The 21,201-nt window shown below is 39.1% G+C and overlaps 1 protein-coding gene and 1 long non-coding RNA gene across 4 annotated transcripts; one reads left to right on the forward strand and one right to left on the reverse strand.

Annotated features, from left to right (window-relative positions):
• Nucleotides 1–302: 302 nt before the first annotated feature.
• CIB3 (calcium and integrin binding family member 3) lies at nt 303–13,878 on the forward strand. 3 transcript variants are annotated; one of them, XM_043502839.1, is made up of 7 exons: nt 303–3,156; nt 3,514–3,548; nt 6,311–6,321; nt 7,996–8,126; nt 8,537–8,684; nt 12,590–12,785; nt 13,591–13,878. In XM_043502839.1, exons 1-7 carry the CDS (start codon nt 3,106–3,108, stop codon nt 13,610–13,612), a joined length of 594 nt encoding a protein of 197 aa, XP_043358774.1. In that variant the 5' UTR covers nt 303–3,105; the 3' UTR covers nt 13,613–13,878. The 3 variants fall into 3 exon arrangements, with proteins under 3 accessions (XP_043358774.1, XP_038239621.1, XP_038239622.1); XM_038383693.2 differs by lacking the exon at nt 6,311–6,321 and having other exon boundaries at nt 8,015–8,126; XM_038383694.2 differs by lacking the exons at nt 3,514–3,548; nt 6,311–6,321; nt 7,996–8,126.
• A 70-nt stretch (nt 13,879–13,948) lies between these two features.
• Nucleotides 13,949–21,200, reverse strand: LOC119848220. The gene is made up of 4 exons (XR_005290215.2): nt 20,383–21,200; nt 19,873–20,128; nt 16,066–16,223; nt 13,949–14,870 (listed from the first exon to the last, which is right to left on the reverse strand). It is a non-coding gene; the product is annotated as an uncharacterized LOC119848220 (long non-coding RNA).
• Between the last annotated feature and the right edge of the window lies 1 nt (nt 21,201).

Genomic DNA, 21,201 nt, shown 5'->3' on the forward strand with positions numbered 1-21,201 from the left:
AGCAGGTTTAAAACAAATAAAAGGAAGTATTTCTTCACATAACGCACAGTCAACCTGTGGAACTCCTTGCTAGAGGATGTTGTGAAGGCCAAGACCATAACAGGGTTCAAAAAAGAACTAGATAAATTCATGGAGGATAGGTCCATCAGTGGCTATAGCCAGGATGGGCAGGAATGATGTCCCTAGCCTCTGTTTGCCAGAAGCTGGGAATGAGCGACAAGGAATGGATCACTTGATGATTACAAGTTCTCTTCATTCCCTCTGGGGCACCTGGCACTGGCCACTGTTAGAAGACAGGGCACTGGCTGATGGACCTTGGTCTGACCCATTAGGGCCATTCTTATGTTCACTATACACATTGTTCCAGCGCCCCTGCCAAACAATTTTTTTTTTCAAAATCTCATTATTTTGGGGGCCTGACTCATGACTTGAATGCTTGAGGCTGGCAATACCTCAACTGAAAGATACTAATTATGTAAAAACAACGAGGAGTCCTTTTGGCACCTTAGAGACTAACAAATGTATTTGGGCATAAGCTTTCATGGGCTAAAACTGATGAAGTGTGTTTTAGTCCACAAAAGCTTATGCCCAAATTGATTTGTTAGTCTCTAAGGTGCCACAAGGACTCCTCGTTGTTTTTGCTGGTACAGAGTAACACAGCTACCACCCTGAAACTCATTATGTAGAGATACCTGTCATTTTCATTAGTGAAGTTAGAGAAACAAGAATTTGGCAATGTTTGGATAATTTTCAACAAAAGCAGTGACTCTGACTGATTTGTGCACTTTACAGCAGGAAGTAATAAACTGACCATAAAAACCAAAAGCAAGGTAAAAATTGCTGTCTCCATTTATTCTTATAAATGCAAATCCTGCCCTTCTAATAAGGAAAAAAATCAATTAGAGATTAGAAATAGTTATTTGGAAATATATTCCTACAAAAGGAGTTTTCTTATCATAACTTTTCTTACACATGTGGCCAAATATATGTCTGAAAGCCCAAGAGTAATCAGGATAATATCTGGTAAAAATAATTTTATTAATGTATTTGTTAATTTGTAAATTTGTCAGTTTAATAGGTTTGTTAAAAAAAGAATGGCCCACATTCTCTCTCGGGCACACCAATGTGTATAATGAATAATAAAGTTTATGTTAAATACCATGGAAATTTAATTTTGCATTTTCCACCCTAGCATGTATTTCATACGTATATCTGAAAATATATACTTGTATTAACATGTTGTTCATGTACAAATTATGTACTCTCATTATTTTTCTATGTATAATAAATATGACTAATTATGACTGAGTAAAGAGAGAGGTTGTTGAGCTTAGTAAAAGCTGTGGATGCCTTTCCTATCTTTGAAAGGTCTCTGTTGGCTAACATGGTGCTGTCCAGATAAATTAATTTTTCTACTTTCTTGATATTTTTGCCTTACTGCTTGATGTCTGGGTTTCAAAGATATTTGTTTTAGCATAATGAATTTGATCCCCATTTGGTCTGTTATTTTTGCCAAGTTGTCTGTCTTTGTAAATTTCTGATGGTATTGCTCAGTAGCGCAATATCATTAGTAAAGTCTATGTCTTCTAGGCATTTGACGTCTACCCATGTTATACTGGTGTATGTGTTGCTAACACACTTCTTCATTGTCCAGTTTATGGTAATGCCAAGCTATAGTGGAGATAAAATGCAGCCCTGTATCATGCCAGTGTCCACACTGTAAACTCTTGTTCTCTGGTTGTTAATTTTTACAGAGCACTTTGCATTTGTATACATTGCCTTGATGATGTTGATGACTTTAGCTGGGGTACATAGAAGGAAGAATATTCCATGATGTATGTCTGTGTAGGCTGTCAAATGTCTTTGGAAAATCAATTACACTGATGAAGAGGGGAGCTTGACATTCTATACATTTTTGTATGATGGTTCTTAGTATGGATATCTAATCTGCACAGGATCACTTGGGCTTAATCCAACCTGTTCTTCTCTAAGCTTTACATCCCCTGCCTCTTTCATCCTGTGTGGTATCACACTGCAGAAGGCTCAAGAACATATGGAAATCAAAGCTATACAGCACCAGAAAAAAAACTGAGAATTTTCAATTCAAATGTAATCTCAATGCTAACATACGTCTGTGAGAACTGGAGATCTACTCAAACATGTATAAAACTAGATGCCTTTGAAAATAAGTGCCTATCAAAGATTCTGGGCATTGGTTGGAAAGAATTCATCACTAACTAATTGCTCAGAGAAGTCGCTTCACCAACCAGTAGCTTATTTCCACTAGAATCAGAATGGGGCACTGGACATTTTGGGGTCATGTAATCCGGATGCCAACACAGACTCACACATGAAGGTGTCAAGTGGAAACCAACTGGTGTGAGAAATGACGACACATAAGAGAAACCTTAAGAAGAAACCTAAGCAGGGAAGACAGAATAGTCAATCTCTATACCACAGAGCAAATGGAAGGAATCAGCAGTAAATGACAGAAGAATGGTTTCTGCATTGTGTGCCAACATTGGCGTGGGATGGATGTTAAAAAAAAAAAGAGAGAGAGCGAGAGCTTGAGTATAATATTTCTGCTGCTGCTGTACACAGTCAAAAATACAGCATAGTATTAGCATATGGTGCAGAATGTGTATTATAATGAACATTAAGAAAAGGACTCAGGACCATACTCACTATGATTCTTTTTTAGAGTGAGTTGCTGAATGTTGAAGGAAGAAAGAGAGTTCCTAGCAGTCTTCAAGTATGTGAATTTATTTGCTAGAAACATAAAACTAAAATCCACAAAGTCCCCTATCTAGCTCAGAGACAAGGGATAGAAATTGTGTTAGTTTGTTAAATGCTGTAATATGAGTCTCTGCAGAGCACACAGGAAGCAGGTGAATGATGCTGTATGAGAGTCTTACGTATTCAGACTAAAGATTTGATGAAATGCTCCTATTATGATTCTGAAATCCATGGAGCAGGGAAGGTGGTTACCTGATCCTCCTCTCTGTCTGAACCTCATTGTTGCAGCTTTTCATATCTCAATATTCAGCCTTCCTGTAAAGATAACTTAAGGGACAATGGGACAAGAATCAGGATTCAGAAACAGAAATGGGCAATAAACAAACCATTTTCACTCCAGAGCAGCTGGATGCGTATCAGGTAAGAACAAACAAAAGACAAATTAGACACAATGCAGGATAATGGCAGGTTGTTTTAAAGAAGTCTCCAGCACTTAGTTATATGGCACTAACCAGGAATATCAAATAGTGTCCGAAGTCTTTAGAGTAAATAGTTTATGGCTGTTTAATACCCCTTTACCTTTTTTTATGTGAGAAGAAACTGTCAAACATTACTTTATAATTGAACAGAAAGTTTATAAAGCTTGGGCCAGCTTTATCACTAATATAAATCCAGTGAAGTCAGTGTGTTAACAACAGGAAAGAGTTTGGGCCAGTGTGTGTTTAAAAACAAACAAAAAATTCACCGCCACATTTTATATCTTTCCATATTTTACAGGACTGCACATTCTTTACAAGGAAAGAAATTCTGAGGTGCGTCTATATTTTTTGTCTGTAAAACTATAAGGAGATTGTTATAAAGACAGGCCACTCACCTAGTGAGCTTAGTAATCTTTTTAATAAGTTTTAAATAGGATTTAATACAGTGTCATTATGATAGATAACAGCAGAGTATACACACACACGCACAAAAATCACATTCAATGTTTTTAGTTAAGACAAAAATCTATAATTCAATTAACATGCCAGCCACTTCCACCCAAAACACTATAAGAAGTTACATATAAGTATTTCACTAAATACTCTGTCAGAGGGCTCCATGCCCCACTACCTTGTTTTATAACAAGTGCTACGCAGAACACTGCTACCCTTGGCATATGCCTTCCCTTTGATTAAATATTTTCCCAGTAGTGCATGATCTTGTTCTATTATCTTTATATTGTAACCTAAGAAATATTTTAGTGCTATGCAGATTTATTTTCTTAATGGTAACTATAATTTCTTAGTTTTATAGACATTTGAGGTATAAAAATGTAATTAGAGCCTCTATTTCATCTCTTTACAAATGCAGGATTGTTCTAGCTTTGAAATGATTCTGCTTTGACCCTGTAACATGCTCTTTTCCATGACTTTGGTTGGCTCATTTTTTCTATTAAAACAGCAAAAACTAAAGTGAAAGCTTTTAATTTTGTCCTGACAACACAGTACTGTCTCCTGAGCATCTATTGTTTACTGTCTCTTTTTACATCTGCATTTATTATATTTTCCTGAGACATTTTTTGCAAGCCCCAAGGCCCATGATACAAGTTTAGGGATTAAATTATTTCACAAAAATGATTCCACAGTAATCACGCCAGCATCAAAGTAGCCTAAAAGCTTTTGCTGAGACAACATGATGCCACCCACTGGGACTTTATGTGTGAAAAGCTGCCTGATATTTTGAAGCCTGGTGCCTCGCTGGAGCACAAGGCCTGGGTTAGCCTGAATCGCTCATTTCCAGAAATTTTAGGACCTCTTCCAAGTAAGTGATACATATTAGACAATTCATTTGATCTTTAGTCACCTGGGCACAAGGGGATGAGGAGGAAGGGCTTAGTGATTTGTAATACATTATATGTCTCATTGGCTGAGGGATCAAGAGTCCTAATTGGCAAGTTGAACCTGGTCTCCTAGTGGTACCACAGTGTACTTTAGCAGGTGCTGGCACACAATAATAGTATATTCTGCTGATGTGGTGGACAACTGTTTGCATGGGGAAATCAGCTTTTGGTTCTCATTTACCATGCCGCAAATTAATCAGCCGAAACACTTCCAGCACCTGTCCTTTTCTTAGGTTGTCATTGCACAACATCAATGTACCAATTCCTTTGGAAAGTAGAGTGCAGATGACAATTTCATAAGGAGAGTGCCCTTCTACAGCAGACTGTGATCTCCTATTGCTGCCCACCCTGGTCTCTGTTTATGAATGCTATGCAGCACAAAATGCAAATGACGTGAACCTCTGTAATAAATTAAACCTAAGCTGGTTGTGTCTTCATTTATTGAATAGAGGCCAAGACCATAATTATATCATGAATAAGGCATTTATTATTGATAGGAAACCCTTCAGAAAATTCTATCCCATTGTTTGATACCATTTTCATTGGTGACAACTGTGAATGGGCTCCTCAGTCTAGTGCAAGAATGGAAGTAAATAGCACTGAGAAAAATAAACAAATTTTGAGGTCATTTTATAGCTCTTCTCCCAGTCTTGGCTCTGAGTCCCAACAAAATCAGTGGGAGGTTTGGATGGGCAACAAAAGGCAGGATGAAGTCCCACATTTGAAGAGTACAACAAGCCATTTTTTTTAAACCTTAAAGCTGAGAAAAAAGGAAGGGCAATTTTAGCAGGTATCTAAGGAAAGCCTAAGAGATTAGGGTAGAGGACACTCCTACCACTGGGTGGACTACATGGTCCTGGAGGTGTTCTCTATTCCTAGCACCTGTGGGTTTGCTTGTTTGTTTTTGCTGGGGGAAAAGGTTTGCACATTTCAAAGGCAGGGTAAGCATAAAATATTTTCATTATTGCACCCCATTTTTAATTCTCCTGAGATCTTTTGAAGATCACTTATTTGCATCACAGAGGTCCCTTCAGGCCTTAAAATCTATGAGTCATTATTACACCCAAAATGTTTAAAGTTGTGTGCCTTCATTTAGGCACCTAAATCCATATTTAACACCACAATAAGAGGCCTTGATTTCAATGGGAGCTGGAATGAAATATTACTGAGAAGATTGTCTGCAGAATTAGTTTGTAAAATGCGGTGCAGTGCTTTACAGCTGTTTTCTAACCCAGCCGCTCTTCCCTCTGTCTCTTCTGCAGCCCCTTATTCACTAGGATGGGATCACTAAGAAGGCTTCACTCAGAATTCATGGCCACACAGAGCCATGAGCAGCATTTGCCCACATACATCCCAGCATGGATTTTGCATGTGGATATGAGGCAGCTCTTTTGGAGATACACTTCCCAAGTAAAGCAGCTTTCAAGTGGGGGTACTAATGCCTGGGTGGCTAGCTGGGAAGCAGAGGAACATGGAAAAGGCTACTTGTGACTAATATCTTGAGAAGGACTTAAAAGACAAAAAGTGTGTGTGTGTGGGGGGGTTGTTTTGCTATTTTTTCTTTTGTTTTTAGTAAAAAGAAGTTGGCCATTTCTTGCCTTTATTAATTTTCTCTATCCAGGGAACAAGGACCTGCAGAGAACAAGGACTGTTCAAGAAACTAAAACACAAATTGAGGTGCCACTGCAGGCACAGGGGAAAAAACTGTGCAGAACACCCACAAGCTTTCCTTTCCCTTAGAATCCATCTGAGAAAAGGAGAGTGAAAGCAAATTAGAACCCAGAGATCTGACCCAGTTTTGTTCCTAGGTTTAGTCAGATAGAGCTGTTGAACTGAGACAGGGTTTGGCTTAATTTGCCCTTCTGTGACGCATGAAAAATAGAAATCTTTTCAATCAGACAAGGCATTGAGCCTGTTATATTGCTGCAATAGGGAGGTAAACCTTGTTTCAAGCACAGAGACTTGACCAGGGGAATTGTATAGAGATGGTGCTGGAGGAATCCTTTCCTAAAGGTTTCTGCAGCTATTGCAGCCATGTAAAGATTGCAGTACTGTAGTTTCTATCTTAGTTAGATTCTCTCTCTTCAGGAAGGACAGTGCAGTAGCAGAGTCATCTCCTGCTACCCCAACTGGCACCCCACCAGAAGGAGGATCCTAGTATGAAGGCGCTGTGTATCCTCTGAGGGGACACCAGCCTCCTGGCCTGCCTTCCCCAGTCAGCTGAACTGCACCAGGTGCACTGGAGGTCACACCAAAGCTATAGGGTAGGAATATCAGGATTTGCTGTATATGAATGGCCATTCTATCACTAACTAAGGCTGGCAGCTGAATTAGTTTAATAAGAGACACAGAGATACCATGTTCCTAATTTGCTGAGCTAAGTGTCCTCTTACCACATTGTATGGGACTCCTGAAGAAACAGCTGACAATTTTCAGTTCTTAGACGGGCAGTGTGATTCCTGCCATTCTGGCCAATTTCTTTATCAGCCTCTAAAACATTCATGAACCAGCTGCATGAAAGTGGCAGCCAACTTAGACTGTAAACTGTTTGGGGCAGAGTGTCTTTTTGTGCTGTTTGTATCCTGGTCCATGACTGAGGCTCCTAGTTGCTATGGTAATACAAATAATAAATAATCAGGGAGGAGGCAAGGGGCTGGAGACAAAAGAGAGAACCTGGATCATAGAGTAAAAAGGACTAGCATGCTAGAACGATTAGGGGTTGGGGATTAAGACAGGCCAGCCATGGAAAGTACATGAGAGTGTGAGGGAGCACGCTCTGGTCTCTCAAGATGAAAGTCTACAGTGAGTGTGAACAAAGGGCTAAGATGCCTGTGGTGGATATTGCGGGGGATGAGGGGAGGGGACTATTGTAGGCCGCTGGCTTAGTAGTAATAATCCAGATAGTTAGAAATACTGTTTTATGTTGTTTTACTTTCTCCAGAGTGGAATTTTAGCTGGATTAGTCTTAGAGCATTGAGAACTCTGAAGGCTGTTCCTCTCAGTAATACAATCATGTAAAAATGGCTGCTGATAGAGTGATGTCAGACTAGCAGAAGAGAGGTGGAAGCATCACTGAGGCAGTAGTAAATTACTAAATAAAGTTAGAAAACTGCTTCTGTCATTCTGTGTCCCATAGTACAACTGCCTAGTTCTTGATTAGACCTTTTCACCCCCTTCAGTTTTATGTAACACTGAAAATAACTTTTCTGGTTAATATATAATACAAGAAGTATATTTAATACTATGTTTCTCCCTTCATCAAGCATACTATGTGACATTTAAATGTAACCATTCTGCTAAATGATGTGAAATATAAAAGAGCAATATTGAAAAGACAAACATTATTATTAGAGCCATGAATATATTGAGCCCTAAATGAGCCTTTCCTTCCCTTTCCAGACTGTTTTACAGATACCGAGACCTGGCCCCACAGCTGGTCCCACTCAACTATATAAATAAACCAGATGTGAAGCTTCCCTATGAACTTATTGGCAGCATGGCAGAGCTGAAGGTACAGTCCAAGGAACACAGATGCTAGATAGGGAGCCACATTTCACTTTCCTCTACTTCTGCTAAATAATTCATCCTGTACTAATTACCAGGAGGCTGAAAGATATCTGAATCCTGGCTCCCTGGTGAATAGCTCTCTAATTCCAACATCCTTCTGGAAGCTTCCAGTAGTTGTTTTTGAAAACATTTTGAAGCACCATGTAGAGTAGAGAAGGCTGAAGTTAGGCCTGCTGGTCTCTGAGTCAGCCTTAGTACATAAAAGAGTAGCAGAGCAAGGGGGTGTTTGTCTGCCACACCTGGGTTAAAATAAAGAGGGGGCAAAACTGGAGCTGGGCTACTGAGTCCATCGGGTGCCTTGACATAAATAATAGAAATGACTGACCTGTTTTATCCTGCATCCGTGTTCCACAGGACAATCCATTCCGTCAACGGATAGCTGAGGTTTTCTCAGAGGATGGAGAGGGCAACATGACTTTAGATGACTTTTTGGACATGTTTTCAGTCCTGAGTGAAATGGCTCCCAGAGACCTCAAAGCTTATTATGCCTTTAAAATTTATGGTGAGTGAAACTGGCATAGATAGTAAAGTTTGGAGGAAATCCTGGTGCTGTATATGACTCAAGGTTCCTTGATGCAAGAGAACTTAAGATGTGCACTGCAAACCGCCATCTCAGTTGGGTCTGTGTATGTACTTTGGTACTTATATGGCCCTCATCATCACAAACAAGGGGATCATCTCTCTTAGGGCAGGTCTACATGTACAACTCTGCACTGATGCAGCACTTCAGTGAAGATGCTAGCTGCACCAATGGGTGAGCGTCTCATGTTGATGTAGGTACTCTACCTCCCCAAGAGGCGGTAGCTATGTCAGCAGGAGAAGCCTTCCCATTGATGCAATGCTATCTACAGCGGGGGGGAGGGGGGCGATGGGTGTTGGTATAACTATGTAGTTCAGGGGTGTGGATTTTCCATATGGCTGAGCGACAGTTATACTGACATATGTTCCTAGTGTAGACCAAGCCTCAAACTTCTGTCGAGCTGCCTTCAGTTATTGGAGGGTTCATAACAGAACCTAAAGAATTTGCTGAGGCCTGAAACTTTGAGAACTGACCATGGTGGTAATGCACAGCCCCATTTCAAGAATTTCTTCGAATACACATAGTACTTATCCCATATAGGCCCTGTTGGACAGTGTAGTTAAAATGTATTCCCTCTGCCAACCCTTGGTCTCTCTAGAGACACAAAAAGAAAAGGAGTACTTCTGGCACCTTAGAGACTAACAAATTTATTACAGCATAAGCTGTTGTGAGTTACAGCTCACTTAGTTAAAAGAAAAGGAGTACTTGGGGCACCTTAGAGACTAACAAATTTATTAGAGCATAAGCTTTCGTGAGCTACAGCTCAAGTGAGCTGTAGCTCACGAAAGCTTATGCTCTAATAAATATGTTAGTCTCTAAGGTGCCCCAAGTACTCCTTTTCTTTTTGCGAATACAGACTAACACGGCTGCTACTCTGAAACAGCTCACTTAGTTGGATGCATTCAGTGGAAAATACAGTGGGGAGATTTATATACACAGAGAACATGAAACAATGGGTGTTACCATACACACTTCAGAGTAGCAGCCGTGTTAGTCTGTATTCGCAAAAAAGAAAAGAAGTACTTGTGGCACCTTAGAGACTAACAAATTTATTTGAGCATAAGCTTTCATGAACAGCTGTAGCTCACAAAAGCTTATGCTCAAATAAATTTGTTTGTCTCTAAGGTGCCACAAGTACTCCTTTTCTTTTTTACCATACACACTGTAATGAGAGAAACAGTTACAGCAATATAAAAGTGCTTATAGCAGCATAACTTGTTCCCGTAAAAGAAGGGGAACAGCCATAATGGTATAAGTCAGCTTTATACCAGTATAAGTCTGTCCATATTAGTTGCTTGTGTACACCACCTCGCAGTTTGGATTACAGGCATGCGAACAGCAATATGCATCAAAGTTCTGTGCTGTAATTCCCCTGTGTGGCTGCTGCAGGCATGAACTAAAATGTTCCAAGTTCATGTTAACATAATCCTCTTCAAACAGGGCTACTAGGAACCTTATTGTCTCTGCCCACAATGTCCACACAAGGGAGTTACAGTGCAGGACTTTGGTGTGCACTGTTGTGCACATCCCTGTAGGCTGAACTGCGGGACAGTGTACACATAACCTAAGGCTTTTACTATTTAGCTGTATGAGTGTGTGGAAACAAAAAACACACCCCTAATTGAAATAGTTATGCTGGTAAAATTTTAACCGTAGCCAAAGCCTGAGAAGGACACGTAGGTTCTATAAATTCTTCAACCAGCACCACCTCGCCTGAGCAGTTACAAGGTTTTCTTTTCTCTGTGGACTCTGTGACATTACCCAGTAATCATGAGTGATCACCAGTAATCATTCATGACCAATAACCATGACCAAAACCAAGATTGATTAAAAACAGAGGAAATGGAATTAGAAGAAGCAGTTTGTTTAACATATCAAGATTTACACTTCTCATAAGCTAAACCAGATATGGTCTTTTTAGCTTAGTTACAGAGAAACCTACATATTATGAAAACAATTCTGTCCTTTGACTACTCTGGTCAACCTGTCATCAGTACTTGCTATCCAGTACCAACTACTTTGCTATGTCCAGAACAGGTCTTCTGGGTCCCTGACTGGCTTAATTGGCATGTTCAGACATGCCCTTCCTGGCCATTCATGCATCTCGCATGGTAGATTACTTAACCCATCAATGTAAGGTTTCATTAACATTTAACAATGACAGGTTTCAGAGTAGCAGCCGTGTTAGTCTGTATTCGCAAAAAGAAAAGGAGTACTTGTGGCATCTTAGAGACTAACAAATTTATTAGAGCATAAGCTTTCGTGAGCTACAGCTCACTTCATCGGATGCATTTGTCTTTGACCAGAAATCCCATTGCAGGGGTGGGGAGCTAGGGAGGAAAGTGGAAGACATGACTCTTGTTTCCTACTTACCTCTGGGAGTTCCCACCCACCAAGAATGTCTCCAGTGCTGGTATGTCAAAAGCCCCAGAGATTTCTCTCTTTAGATTAAACATGGTGATCAATTTTTGATCTGTTCCATGGTTTATTTCTATAGAAGCTAGCTTTCATTCTCCTGCTGTATATACTGAGTTTCCATCTCTGCTGGGTGCAGATAGCTAGGAGGTGACTATTAATTTTTTCTTACCATAAAACAAGGTGGCAGGTCCTACATCCTCTGGCACATACACATTTTTATTGGTTTTGTCTTGCTATTTAATCCTTTCTTGTTAGATTCTCCTGGTATTTCTCCTTCCCCTTTTAAAAATTTCTTTAAGCACTTCAGTGGCTCTGATCTGGTTTTACTGGGATTGGAGGATGCAATTGATCAGAGTCTGACATCCGCTGGAGAATTTCTGGTGCTTCATCCAGAGCAGTTATTTCATCTCCAATCCTCATGAATAGAGGAAGCAGCATTTAAGAAAAAACAGCAAGTTCTGTTTTTACACTTTTAGGTGGAAGTGACTCAGCACGGGGCGTGGGAGCGAATCAAACAGTGCCTTTAACAGTGCTTTATTATGTATTTAGTTCATTAATATTTGTTTGCTATTCTGATTATGGGTAGATTTTGTTGGTGGGTGGGGTGAAGCTATTTGGGATCTATATGATTGAGTATGCAGAGCCTGTGGATGGGTGCCTGTCACAGTCACTCATACACTGGCGCCTCCTGCTGGGTGTTTTGGGACTTAGCTCTGTCCCCGCATAGGCACCCTCAGGTGGTGGTGGTGGTGGTTCCTGTCCTTGCCTCCGCCTGTAGACCTGTTACAGCTTCTTTCTCTCAGTGTCTGCTTTGTGGCACAGCCCTCTAGCTGTGTCACCATCTGGTTCCGCCCCCTTCCAGGGGACTCCTCCCACAAGAGTCCAGCCACTCCTCACAGTGGCTTGGAAGTCTATAGTCAGGCCATTCCTTCAGTGGTGGGGGAGGGGGGGGGAGGCACTGTAAATCCTGACAGCCTGTCAGAAGCCCCCTGCAGCAGACTTAGTGGCTCTGTCTTGTTGCTTCCTTTTATATGGACCGGCTGAGCCCTGATTGGCTGGTCCAGCCATCACCCTAATTATCTACAGCAGCTGCCCTAATTGTCTGTTTCCCCTGAAGCCACTCCTTTGGCTGCCTGCCCCTCAGCCTCCCTGGGCTGGTTTTAACCCTCTCAGGGCTGGTGCGGGGAGGCACCCTATCACAGTACCTTTTTAGTAATTTTATAAATGCAAATTAAAAATCGCAAGGAGTGTACAATTATAAAATTCTATTTGGGAGTCCCATTATTCAGAGGTATTGGGATTTGGTAATGAGTCACACACACACAACTTTTCACTGTGGGGCTGGCTGAGAGACATGTAGAGGAAAGCTCTTGTAATTTTGAATTTATTAATTCTGTTTCCTTTGACAGATTTTAACAATGATGATTACATATGCAAATCAGACTTGGAGAAAACTGTAAACAAACTGACCCGAAATGAGCTTACCCCAGAGGAGGTTTCTCTTGTATGTGACAAGGTGATTGATGAAGCTGATCAAGACAATGATGGCAAACTCTCTGTGGAAGATTTTCAGCACATGATAGTAGGAGCTCCTGATTTCCTCAGGTAACAGCAGCCTTGTTATACATATGGAAATCCTCCTTACTTTCTATCAGAGGCCCTTTACAAGCACTTGCAGATTAAAAACTTCTCTAACAGTCAGTGTCACTATTCCCAACCTTAACCATTCAAAAAACGAGTCATCCCCCATCTCCCCAAATTAACAAGATTAAAAAATGATTTGGGTTCTTATTTCTCTTTTGTTTATTGAACCTCAGACCATATTTTCCAACTTTTCTCCACACCCAGGAGTGCTAGAAACCTGCTTTAAAAAATATATATAGCTGAGATTCTCACATAATCTCATGACTCCAGGAGATGGGATTTACAAAATACTGAGAGACTCATGATAGATTTGGAAGAGTTGGCAACACTGCAGTGGAAACAGTCTTTTAAAATTAAAGAATTTTTAATTAAATCATAAGATTCTTCAAACTTCAGCATTTTAAATTCTTATCCCCAAACCAGAAAATAAAATTAAGTGTACCCAAAGTTAAGGATGACCAGATCTCTGTCACACACTACACTGAATTACTGTTCATAAATACTACTATTCAGCATACACTCAATTATACTTTTCTCTCCAGACTCAGTTTCTGACTTCTGTCTTATCCTATAAAGTGTTTCAAATTGTGCAGTTACACAAAAAGACAAGGTACCAAAAAATGTGTCTATGAAACAATCACCGACTTGCAACACATTCCTAGCATTTGGCTTTCAGCTGTTAGTTTATTAAGCCTTAGTAAAGTGCTTTTAGATCTACAGATGAAAAGCCACACATAAGTGATTTTTTTTTTTTTTTTGTAAATAGTACATTTCACATTCGAATCTGAATCTGGTGAAAGAGAGAGAGAGAGACGAGAACTGTGTCTTGAGTCTGCAATATTCATTACCATCAGCTTTCAGAATTATTTTGCTTGGGGCTCTGTTCATATGAGAGAAAAAGAGAAATAAAGAGAACCAAAGAAGGATTTTCAGACACTGAAGAGCAAGTCAGAAAAGTCTTGTTCTGTCTTGTTTAAATCTTTAGAAGATACAAAGGGAAATCCTGATGAATTGTAATTTAGCAGAAGTGGTTTTTTTGCCAATAAAATATTTTTAAAAGTCTTGTTTTGATTTACAGCCTGAGCAGATCTGATCTGTAATGCAGTAATGGAGAATACATGTAGCATAACATGCTGTCATTTTCAGAATAAACTATTTTTTGTAGTTCAGAGAGAGCCAGGCCCTAAAAGAACTTACAAAAAATATACAGCTTTCCAACAGTGTGTTAGGCAAATACAGTATCCTACCTGGTACATTACTATCAAGTCTTTATCTGACTATTTCACGTTAAAAGCCATCCTTTAGCTTTTTCTAGTGCTAGAGAAATCCTCCAAGATTAAGTGGAATTGCTCCACAGATGCCTCTAAAGGTTAATACTTTAAGATGTTACAAAAATATATATATATTGGACACGAATTTGCATCTTTTATTGTATCTAAAGGTAAATTCAATCTTAATCCATGATCCTTCTTAAATATCCTAGTATATTCTTCCTAATCCATTATAGACTGTTCTGTTGTTTTACAGATTGTTTTCCATCAGTTTAGATGTTTTCTCCATTGATAGCTCAACTCAGATTGTTCTATCAATAGTTTGTTTGGTTTCCATGTTGTAAATACAAAAAGCTTTAAATGAGAACTTGAAATTTGATAGTCTAATTACAGATATTAAATCTATTTTACTTATTAGATCTATTTGACTCAGACTTCATTTCTTCTGTAACTGAAGCATAAAGTCCATTCAAACTGCAGCTAGGACGATCAGTTTGTGTTGAAGAAGGTTCTTTGTCACGAATGTTGAAGGATCATTTGGGTGCCACTGTCCTGGGCTGGAGTGGGAGAGCTTCCTGGTTTGCTGGAAGATTCAGTTGCATTGTTCTGTTTCCCGGAATAGTTTGCTGTGTTATGTGGACCCTGAAATGCCGCCACTGGTTTCAGTCAGATTCTCAGGGAGCATAGCCACTAAGAGATTTGCACAACTCATATTATTATTTAAAATAACGATGAAGAATTGTTTTCTCACACAATCAGTATTTTAATCACTCTCCTGAAAAGAAAAAAAACAGACAACAGTGTGTAAGGCTATGAACAAGACCCTGTGTGCTCTGTGACCTGCAGTATATGTCAAGGAACCTGAGCCTGGAATCTGTGGTGTTCTAGTGCAGCAGACTGAAAATTTTGTCTTTGCTTCAGATATATGTAAAATTGGATATTTTTTACTGAATTATATGTGAAAATGAGTAATCAATTGGAACAACCTTCCTTGTGTTATTTAATTTGGTATTAAATTTAGTTAATTTAAAAATGCAAGGACAGGGTAAATTTTTGAAGTGCTGCAAAATTTTATATTGAAAATGCTTAATTGCTTCACAGAAGTTGTCAGGAGTGAAGCTGGAGGTTTTGGGAGCTGGTTAGGGGACATTATGGAAGGTTGTTTAGGGCTGTGGGATAAGCATGTTTGCTGCGTGTTTCTGTTAAAGTGGCCAATTAAATATTTTTTTTAAATTGACAAATTATAATTGTTAGATTTTGATAAACATTGCTGAGATGGATGGGGCAGTTCACATCCCCCTTAAAGCTACTGGTTCAGCCTGTCCGCAGACTCAGGCAAACATCACTGCATTTATTACAATTGCTTCCTTTCTGCCCCCCCACCCTTCAATTAAGAGAGATTCTGGAGCACAATTCCACGGCAAATTCCATTGCTACAGCATCACTGAATACTGGGGACCCTGAATATAAATAATGGCTCAAGTTAACATTAGAAAATGAAAGCAGGGATGCAGCCTGGAATGCCATGCACCACATAGTAGCTCATTTTCACATTAATAAAACAACTTAAAAAGACTGTCTGAGGGATCGGGTAGGGGAATTCCTGGCCCTGCACCTCTTTTCAAGCTCTATTTCTGTATTTATCTATTCTATCTACTGCAGGTTTGCAGTTTCTCAGCACTCAACAGCCCTCTTGCGTTTCACTTAAGAGGAGCAGTTTCCGGAGAGGCTGACTCAGAACAAAATTATCTAGGATTTTAATAAGCATCAATCACACATTAATAGCACCACCTATATCACCCAGCAAGTAGTGCTGTATGATTACTGAAAGCTGCAACAACATCATTTCTTCCCTGTGTTCATAGACCCAGAAGCAGTTTATATTGTTTCTGCACCGTAAGTAAAATGCAGTTACAATACTTTACTCTAGGGTAAAAACAAAAGATGATGCACATTCCTACTTGATTTACCTATCCACGTGGTTGGATTAATAGTTCATTGTAAGGTCTGATAGAATTATGTTTATGAAAGTTCACCAAGTCTTCCAGTGTCTTATATTTTGTAATCTTTCCTGAAATAATGAACCATCCATTATTTAACTCCTCAGTCATGAAGTGTGGACAGGGCACTAGAAGAAAATGATAAAGATACTATCATCACTGAATAGAGTTTTTGTTTCGGTACATTAGAGCCCAGGAGAACAGATTTCACCTTAATAAGGAAATTTTCATTGTAATCATGGTCCCATTTTTCCCATAAAAAGTCCTGATTTTTGCAGCTGAGCCCCCTGGCCACTCTGCATTACATTGGGTCTGTGAAGTTAACTGCATATTTTGAGTTCTATACGAGTTGGAAAAAAAATTATAGCAGAACGTTACTTGACGGTGTCTGTTATGCAAATTATTAAACTATTTCTTATACATAAAAAATTTCCTCAAATTATTTTGTTGCGCTGTTAATAGCTCTTAAAGTCGTTGTTTTGTCTGTAATTTTTAAAAGGTGACCAGCTGAGGAAAAATTGTGCTTGGATTTTTTACTGTTTTATGGTGATTTATAAAATATTTAAAGGAACAAATATCTAAGTACCTACTTCCCAGGCTCTAGGGCCATACAACAGTTACTGAAAACAGAAGACATACAAAGCAGAACTGAAGAAGGATGGTCTTGTGGTTATGGTGTATGGTTAGACTGACACTCATGGGATCTGCTTCCATTCTTGGCTCTACTATAGATTTCCTGGGTTGTAGTGGGCAAATCTCTCTATTCCTGTACTTCAGTTCCTCATTTGTAAAACAGGGATAATACTTCCCCAGCTAGGGTGACCAGATGTCCCATTTTTATAGGGAGAGTCCAATGTTTTGGGACTTTTTCTTATATAGGTGCCTATTACCCCCCACCCCCTGTCCCATTTCTTCACAGTTGCTATCTGGTCACCCTGTTTCCAGCTCACACTAGTGATGTGAGGATAAGTCCATTAATACTTATGAAGTGTTCATATGACAGAGAGGGAGAGGGATAGTTCAGTGGTTTGAGCATTGGCTTGCTAAACTGAGGGTTGTGAGTTCAATCCTTGAGGGGGCCATTTAGGGATCTGGGGCAAAAATTGGGGATTGGTCCTGCTTTGAGCAGGAGGTTGGACTAGATATCTCCTGATGTCCCTTCCAACTCTGATATTCTATGGTAGAGATATGGAAAGTTTTTTTCAGCTTGTTTTTTACCTTCAGATCATCAAATGTCTGTAAGGGACTCTTGATAAATTAAACTCCTGTTCCAGTTCTTTTTTTTAGCCTCAATTGAAGGGGTGATGGTGATTGAAGCTTGAGCTCCCCCCCAAAGCATATATCAAGTTTGAATTAAATTGGTGTTCAGAACAGTGACTAAAAATCCTCCCCTGCTCAACTGTTATGTTTTCATTCTCTTGTGCTATTTTATTTGCATTGGTTCCTCCCAGCTACATATAGTCTCTTTGAGCAGAACAGGGAAGAAGAGACCTGATATTTCTAATGTTAATTTTTTTAAAAAGGAAAAAAATATTGAAATTTAAATAAAACCTTTCAGATCTACTTTATATGTCACAAAGAAAGGAGGGTCCCAAATATATGATTTCCCGTTGCAGGTCACCGTAAATATTTTTCTAAAACAATCAAAATACTTAAATATGAAAAAAAGTAGCTGAGCAGACAGTAAAAACTGTATTAAAAAAACATTTGTTATGCTAAATCAACAGGTTATTAGGCTCAGACAAAAAAGAAAAATCCTATTCTATTCAGGTTCTTATACCACACCCACCACTACGATATCTGAATGCCTGAAAGATAGCCTGTAAATCTGCTCCTCTTCTCCCTCCAGCAGCTAAGATGCTAGTCTGTTAGAAGCAGAAATCATATTTATAAATTGTCTGTGTAGTCAGAACAACCACCACCTCACAGCTAGTGAGAGACACTAGCAACAAGCTGGATGGAGAATATCTGCAAGATGCCATCAGAGACAACAGGTCTTGACAGTTTATGACATGCTGAAAAGGTTACTGCAAGGCACTGCAAAAGCAATAAATGACAAAATACTCCTGGGAATCCAGACTTTTGCTAATCAGTCTCATGTATCTGAAATTATTTCAATAAAATGTTGGCTAAGAAGCCCTCTTTTATGAGGGACTATGACCAATATGACTTTCACTAATTCATATGAGGAAACATCCCAGAGATTTATCCTGCAGTAAATCCTCAGCAGCTCTGTAATGAAATATTAAAAGATTGGAACATGTTTCAGCTTGACCATTTTAAATTACTCAGACTGTAAAAGAAGACAGGACTTGTATTAATTCTTTGTCTGACATGTTTTGAATGCTTATGAAGGTTTTCAAGGTTTCATTGAATTAGGAATGAGTTTTGTAAAAACCAAACTTTTGAATTTGGTTCAAATTTGCAGTTTGAGTTTTGACTTCACAATAGTTTTCTAAAGTAATGTCAGGAATCAGATGTAACAAATTTATAAGAGTGAGCTATCACTATATCCTGAGTCAGTGCACATTACTGTACTGTGACTCTCCAGGTATCTTCTTGGTTTTCACTATTCAGTTAAATCAGTTATTTCAGTATTGAATTGAGAACTTTCTGTACAACAAAGGGCAAAGACAACAGACAGAACTCACACTGACTTTTGTGGAGCCAGGATTTCATCTACTTAGCAGCTGTGGATTACCATGGTGTAATATAGATACCAGAATGGATTACCTGATGGACAATGATCATGGGGAGGTGTTTAGCAGTGCTAGACTTGCAACCATTTTAATACAGGGTCAGACTGTGACCCAGCCTTACATAGCCATGCTAGGGAATAAATAGTGGTAAGACCTCCCTTTCACAAGTTTTCATATACCTCCTCCTCCCACAGCTCTCCTGTATGACATTAGTGTTCCCACATCATGGCATGGACCTGGTGCTCCCTGAAAGCAAGTGGGCATGGAGAGAGGTAAAAGAGTGAGTAAATATTTGGCTTTGCCCTTCCTAACACATACACCAGCCAGCAATGTTGAGCCAGTGCGGGAAGGGAAGTAAGTTTTACCACATAAGAACTGCAATAAGGTGCTGCTTCCAGCTTCTCCTGGACTATTCTGGAGTGCACAACCTCTTACGCAGGAACTGAGTCTAAAAGCTCAATCTAGTCTATTCTGCCACCAATTCCATGGCTGGTCAGAGCACTGAGGAGACCAGGGAATTCATTTCCCCCCCAATACATCTGATTGCTAATATATGGGTATCCCAGATTTTCTACATCTCTTCTGGTTTACATTAAGGCACCACTAAATCCCTGAATCAGAAGAACATTTTAGCATGTGCTTAAAGTTACACATATGCTTCTGTGCTTTTCTGAACCAAGGCATAACTGAGTAGCATGTTTGTCATGATTTCCCAAGAACTCAGTCATATCTGCTGATATATTCAATTTTTTTTTAATATTGCTCATTCTAGTATTTCTGCAAAATGAAAAAAAATCCTATATGTAAAAGACTTCTGTGCTTGGTCCTAACAATCTTCTGTTTTGTTGACTGGGGCAGTTTATTAAGGAATAGACTAATCCTAGTCAATCATACAGGGATTTATGTTGTACAAATGAAGTTTACAGAATAAAACCTCATATCATGAGCACAAAATGATTTATTCAAACTGCATTAAGAACTAATGATCAAACTGGGGAACTATTCCTTTTTAACATCCCAACATTTAAAACTGACCAAAGCAAGCAATTATTATTAATTTAAATAATTAGTTAAAAACCTTCATGGCAGTCTTGTTCGAACAAACTTGGTCCAATTTTTAACTGAGAACAGGTTTCATAGTAGGAATGCTGATTATTTTCCTACTATTATACTGAAATATCATAGTTCAACAATTCTCATTTTCTGGGGATGACTCTGAGGAACCATGAGGGCACACCATGGTGTACAAACCAATCTTCCTGAGTTTCCATAAGCCATCTTAAGTTAGAGGATGACTCCAGCACCTGCATTTCTTTTCAGTTTTTCTTTTCCTCCTGGCAGGAAAAAATTATTGTTAATCAAAACAGAAAACTCAGATTTTAAGAAATATTTAAATGTTGCTCTGCTCAGCGTTGCAACACCTAACTGACTTAGTAGCTCAAGTCTCATTTTAAAAAGTGACACAGACTTTGGGACTTGCACATTGTAATACTGAGTGTCAAACAAATACAGATCTCAGAAAAAGATTGGTAAACTGCAGCATTTGAAATTACCATGAGAATTCGCACAAAATATCAAGGTCCCTTACCTCAATGCTGCAGTATTGTTAATCTACAAATTCTGCTTCTTTCCAGCCATGTTTTAGCTTTCAGTTCAGTGTTGGCATGTCTCAGGCATGTCTTCAGTGTTGGCATGTCTCAGATACCTCACATCAGTGAGTTTCCTTGGTAAACTATTTGTTTAAGAATTCCAGGAAGTATATTTCTGAATACTAAAGGAAGTAAATTTGAATAAAAAGTAATTGTGCTGCCTGTTTTGTATCCAAGTAAACAAACCAGAATACAATAAGGTAATCTCAAAATTATAAAGTCCAGTAGACAAAAGAAAGACATGAAATGCAAGTTTTGGAAGGGGTAAAAGTAGATGGAGTACCTTATTCAGGTGCTGGTCTACATTAACCGAACATCCATCAATTAAATATTAATTCAAGTGACTTTGGGCTGAAGTTATTTCATGGTCAAGGCATTAATGAGGTTGATAACTATTGACATCTGACAGAGGCAATTAAAAGGTCTTTTTAACTAATATTGGAAAGCACACAATGCTTCTCACCTTCAAATGTTCCTGCTAAATCAGAATATTTAATTCAGGACACTGAGCAGCATGAGAATTCATGACAAAGGAACATGATAATGAACTAAGGTTTAGCGAATCAGACGCTGCTATTAGCAGGTTCTATTTTACTTGCAGGTGTTCCTAGCACTCATGGTTAGCGTTTGTGAGAGAAGGTGGGTGAGATATTATCTTTTATTGGACCAACTTCTGTTGGAGAGAGAGACAAGCTTTCGAGCCACACACAGCTGTTCAAGTCTGGGAAAGGTACTCCAAGCGTCACAGCTAAATGCAA

Source organism: Dermochelys coriacea, chromosome 25 (assembly GCF_009764565.3).
Source record: "Dermochelys coriacea isolate rDerCor1 chromosome 25, rDerCor1.pri.v4, whole genome shotgun sequence".
NCBI classification, from domain to species: Eukaryota; Metazoa; Chordata; order Testudines; family Dermochelyidae; genus Dermochelys; species Dermochelys coriacea.

Bases quoted from the DNA above. Each gene is read 5' to 3' on its own strand.
- CIB3 (XM_043502839.1), top strand. From the start codon at position 3,106: ATGGGCAATAAACAAACCATTTTCACTCCAGAGCAGCTGGATGCGTAT. The intron at 8,685-12,589 runs GTGAGTGAAACT...TTCCTTTGACAG, and splicing joins TTATGCCTTTAAAATTTATG to ATTTTAACAATGATGATTAC. The intron at 12,786-13,590 runs GTAACAGCAGCC...TTTTGTAAATAG, and splicing joins GGAGCTCCTGATTTCCTCAG to TACATTTCACATTCGAATCT.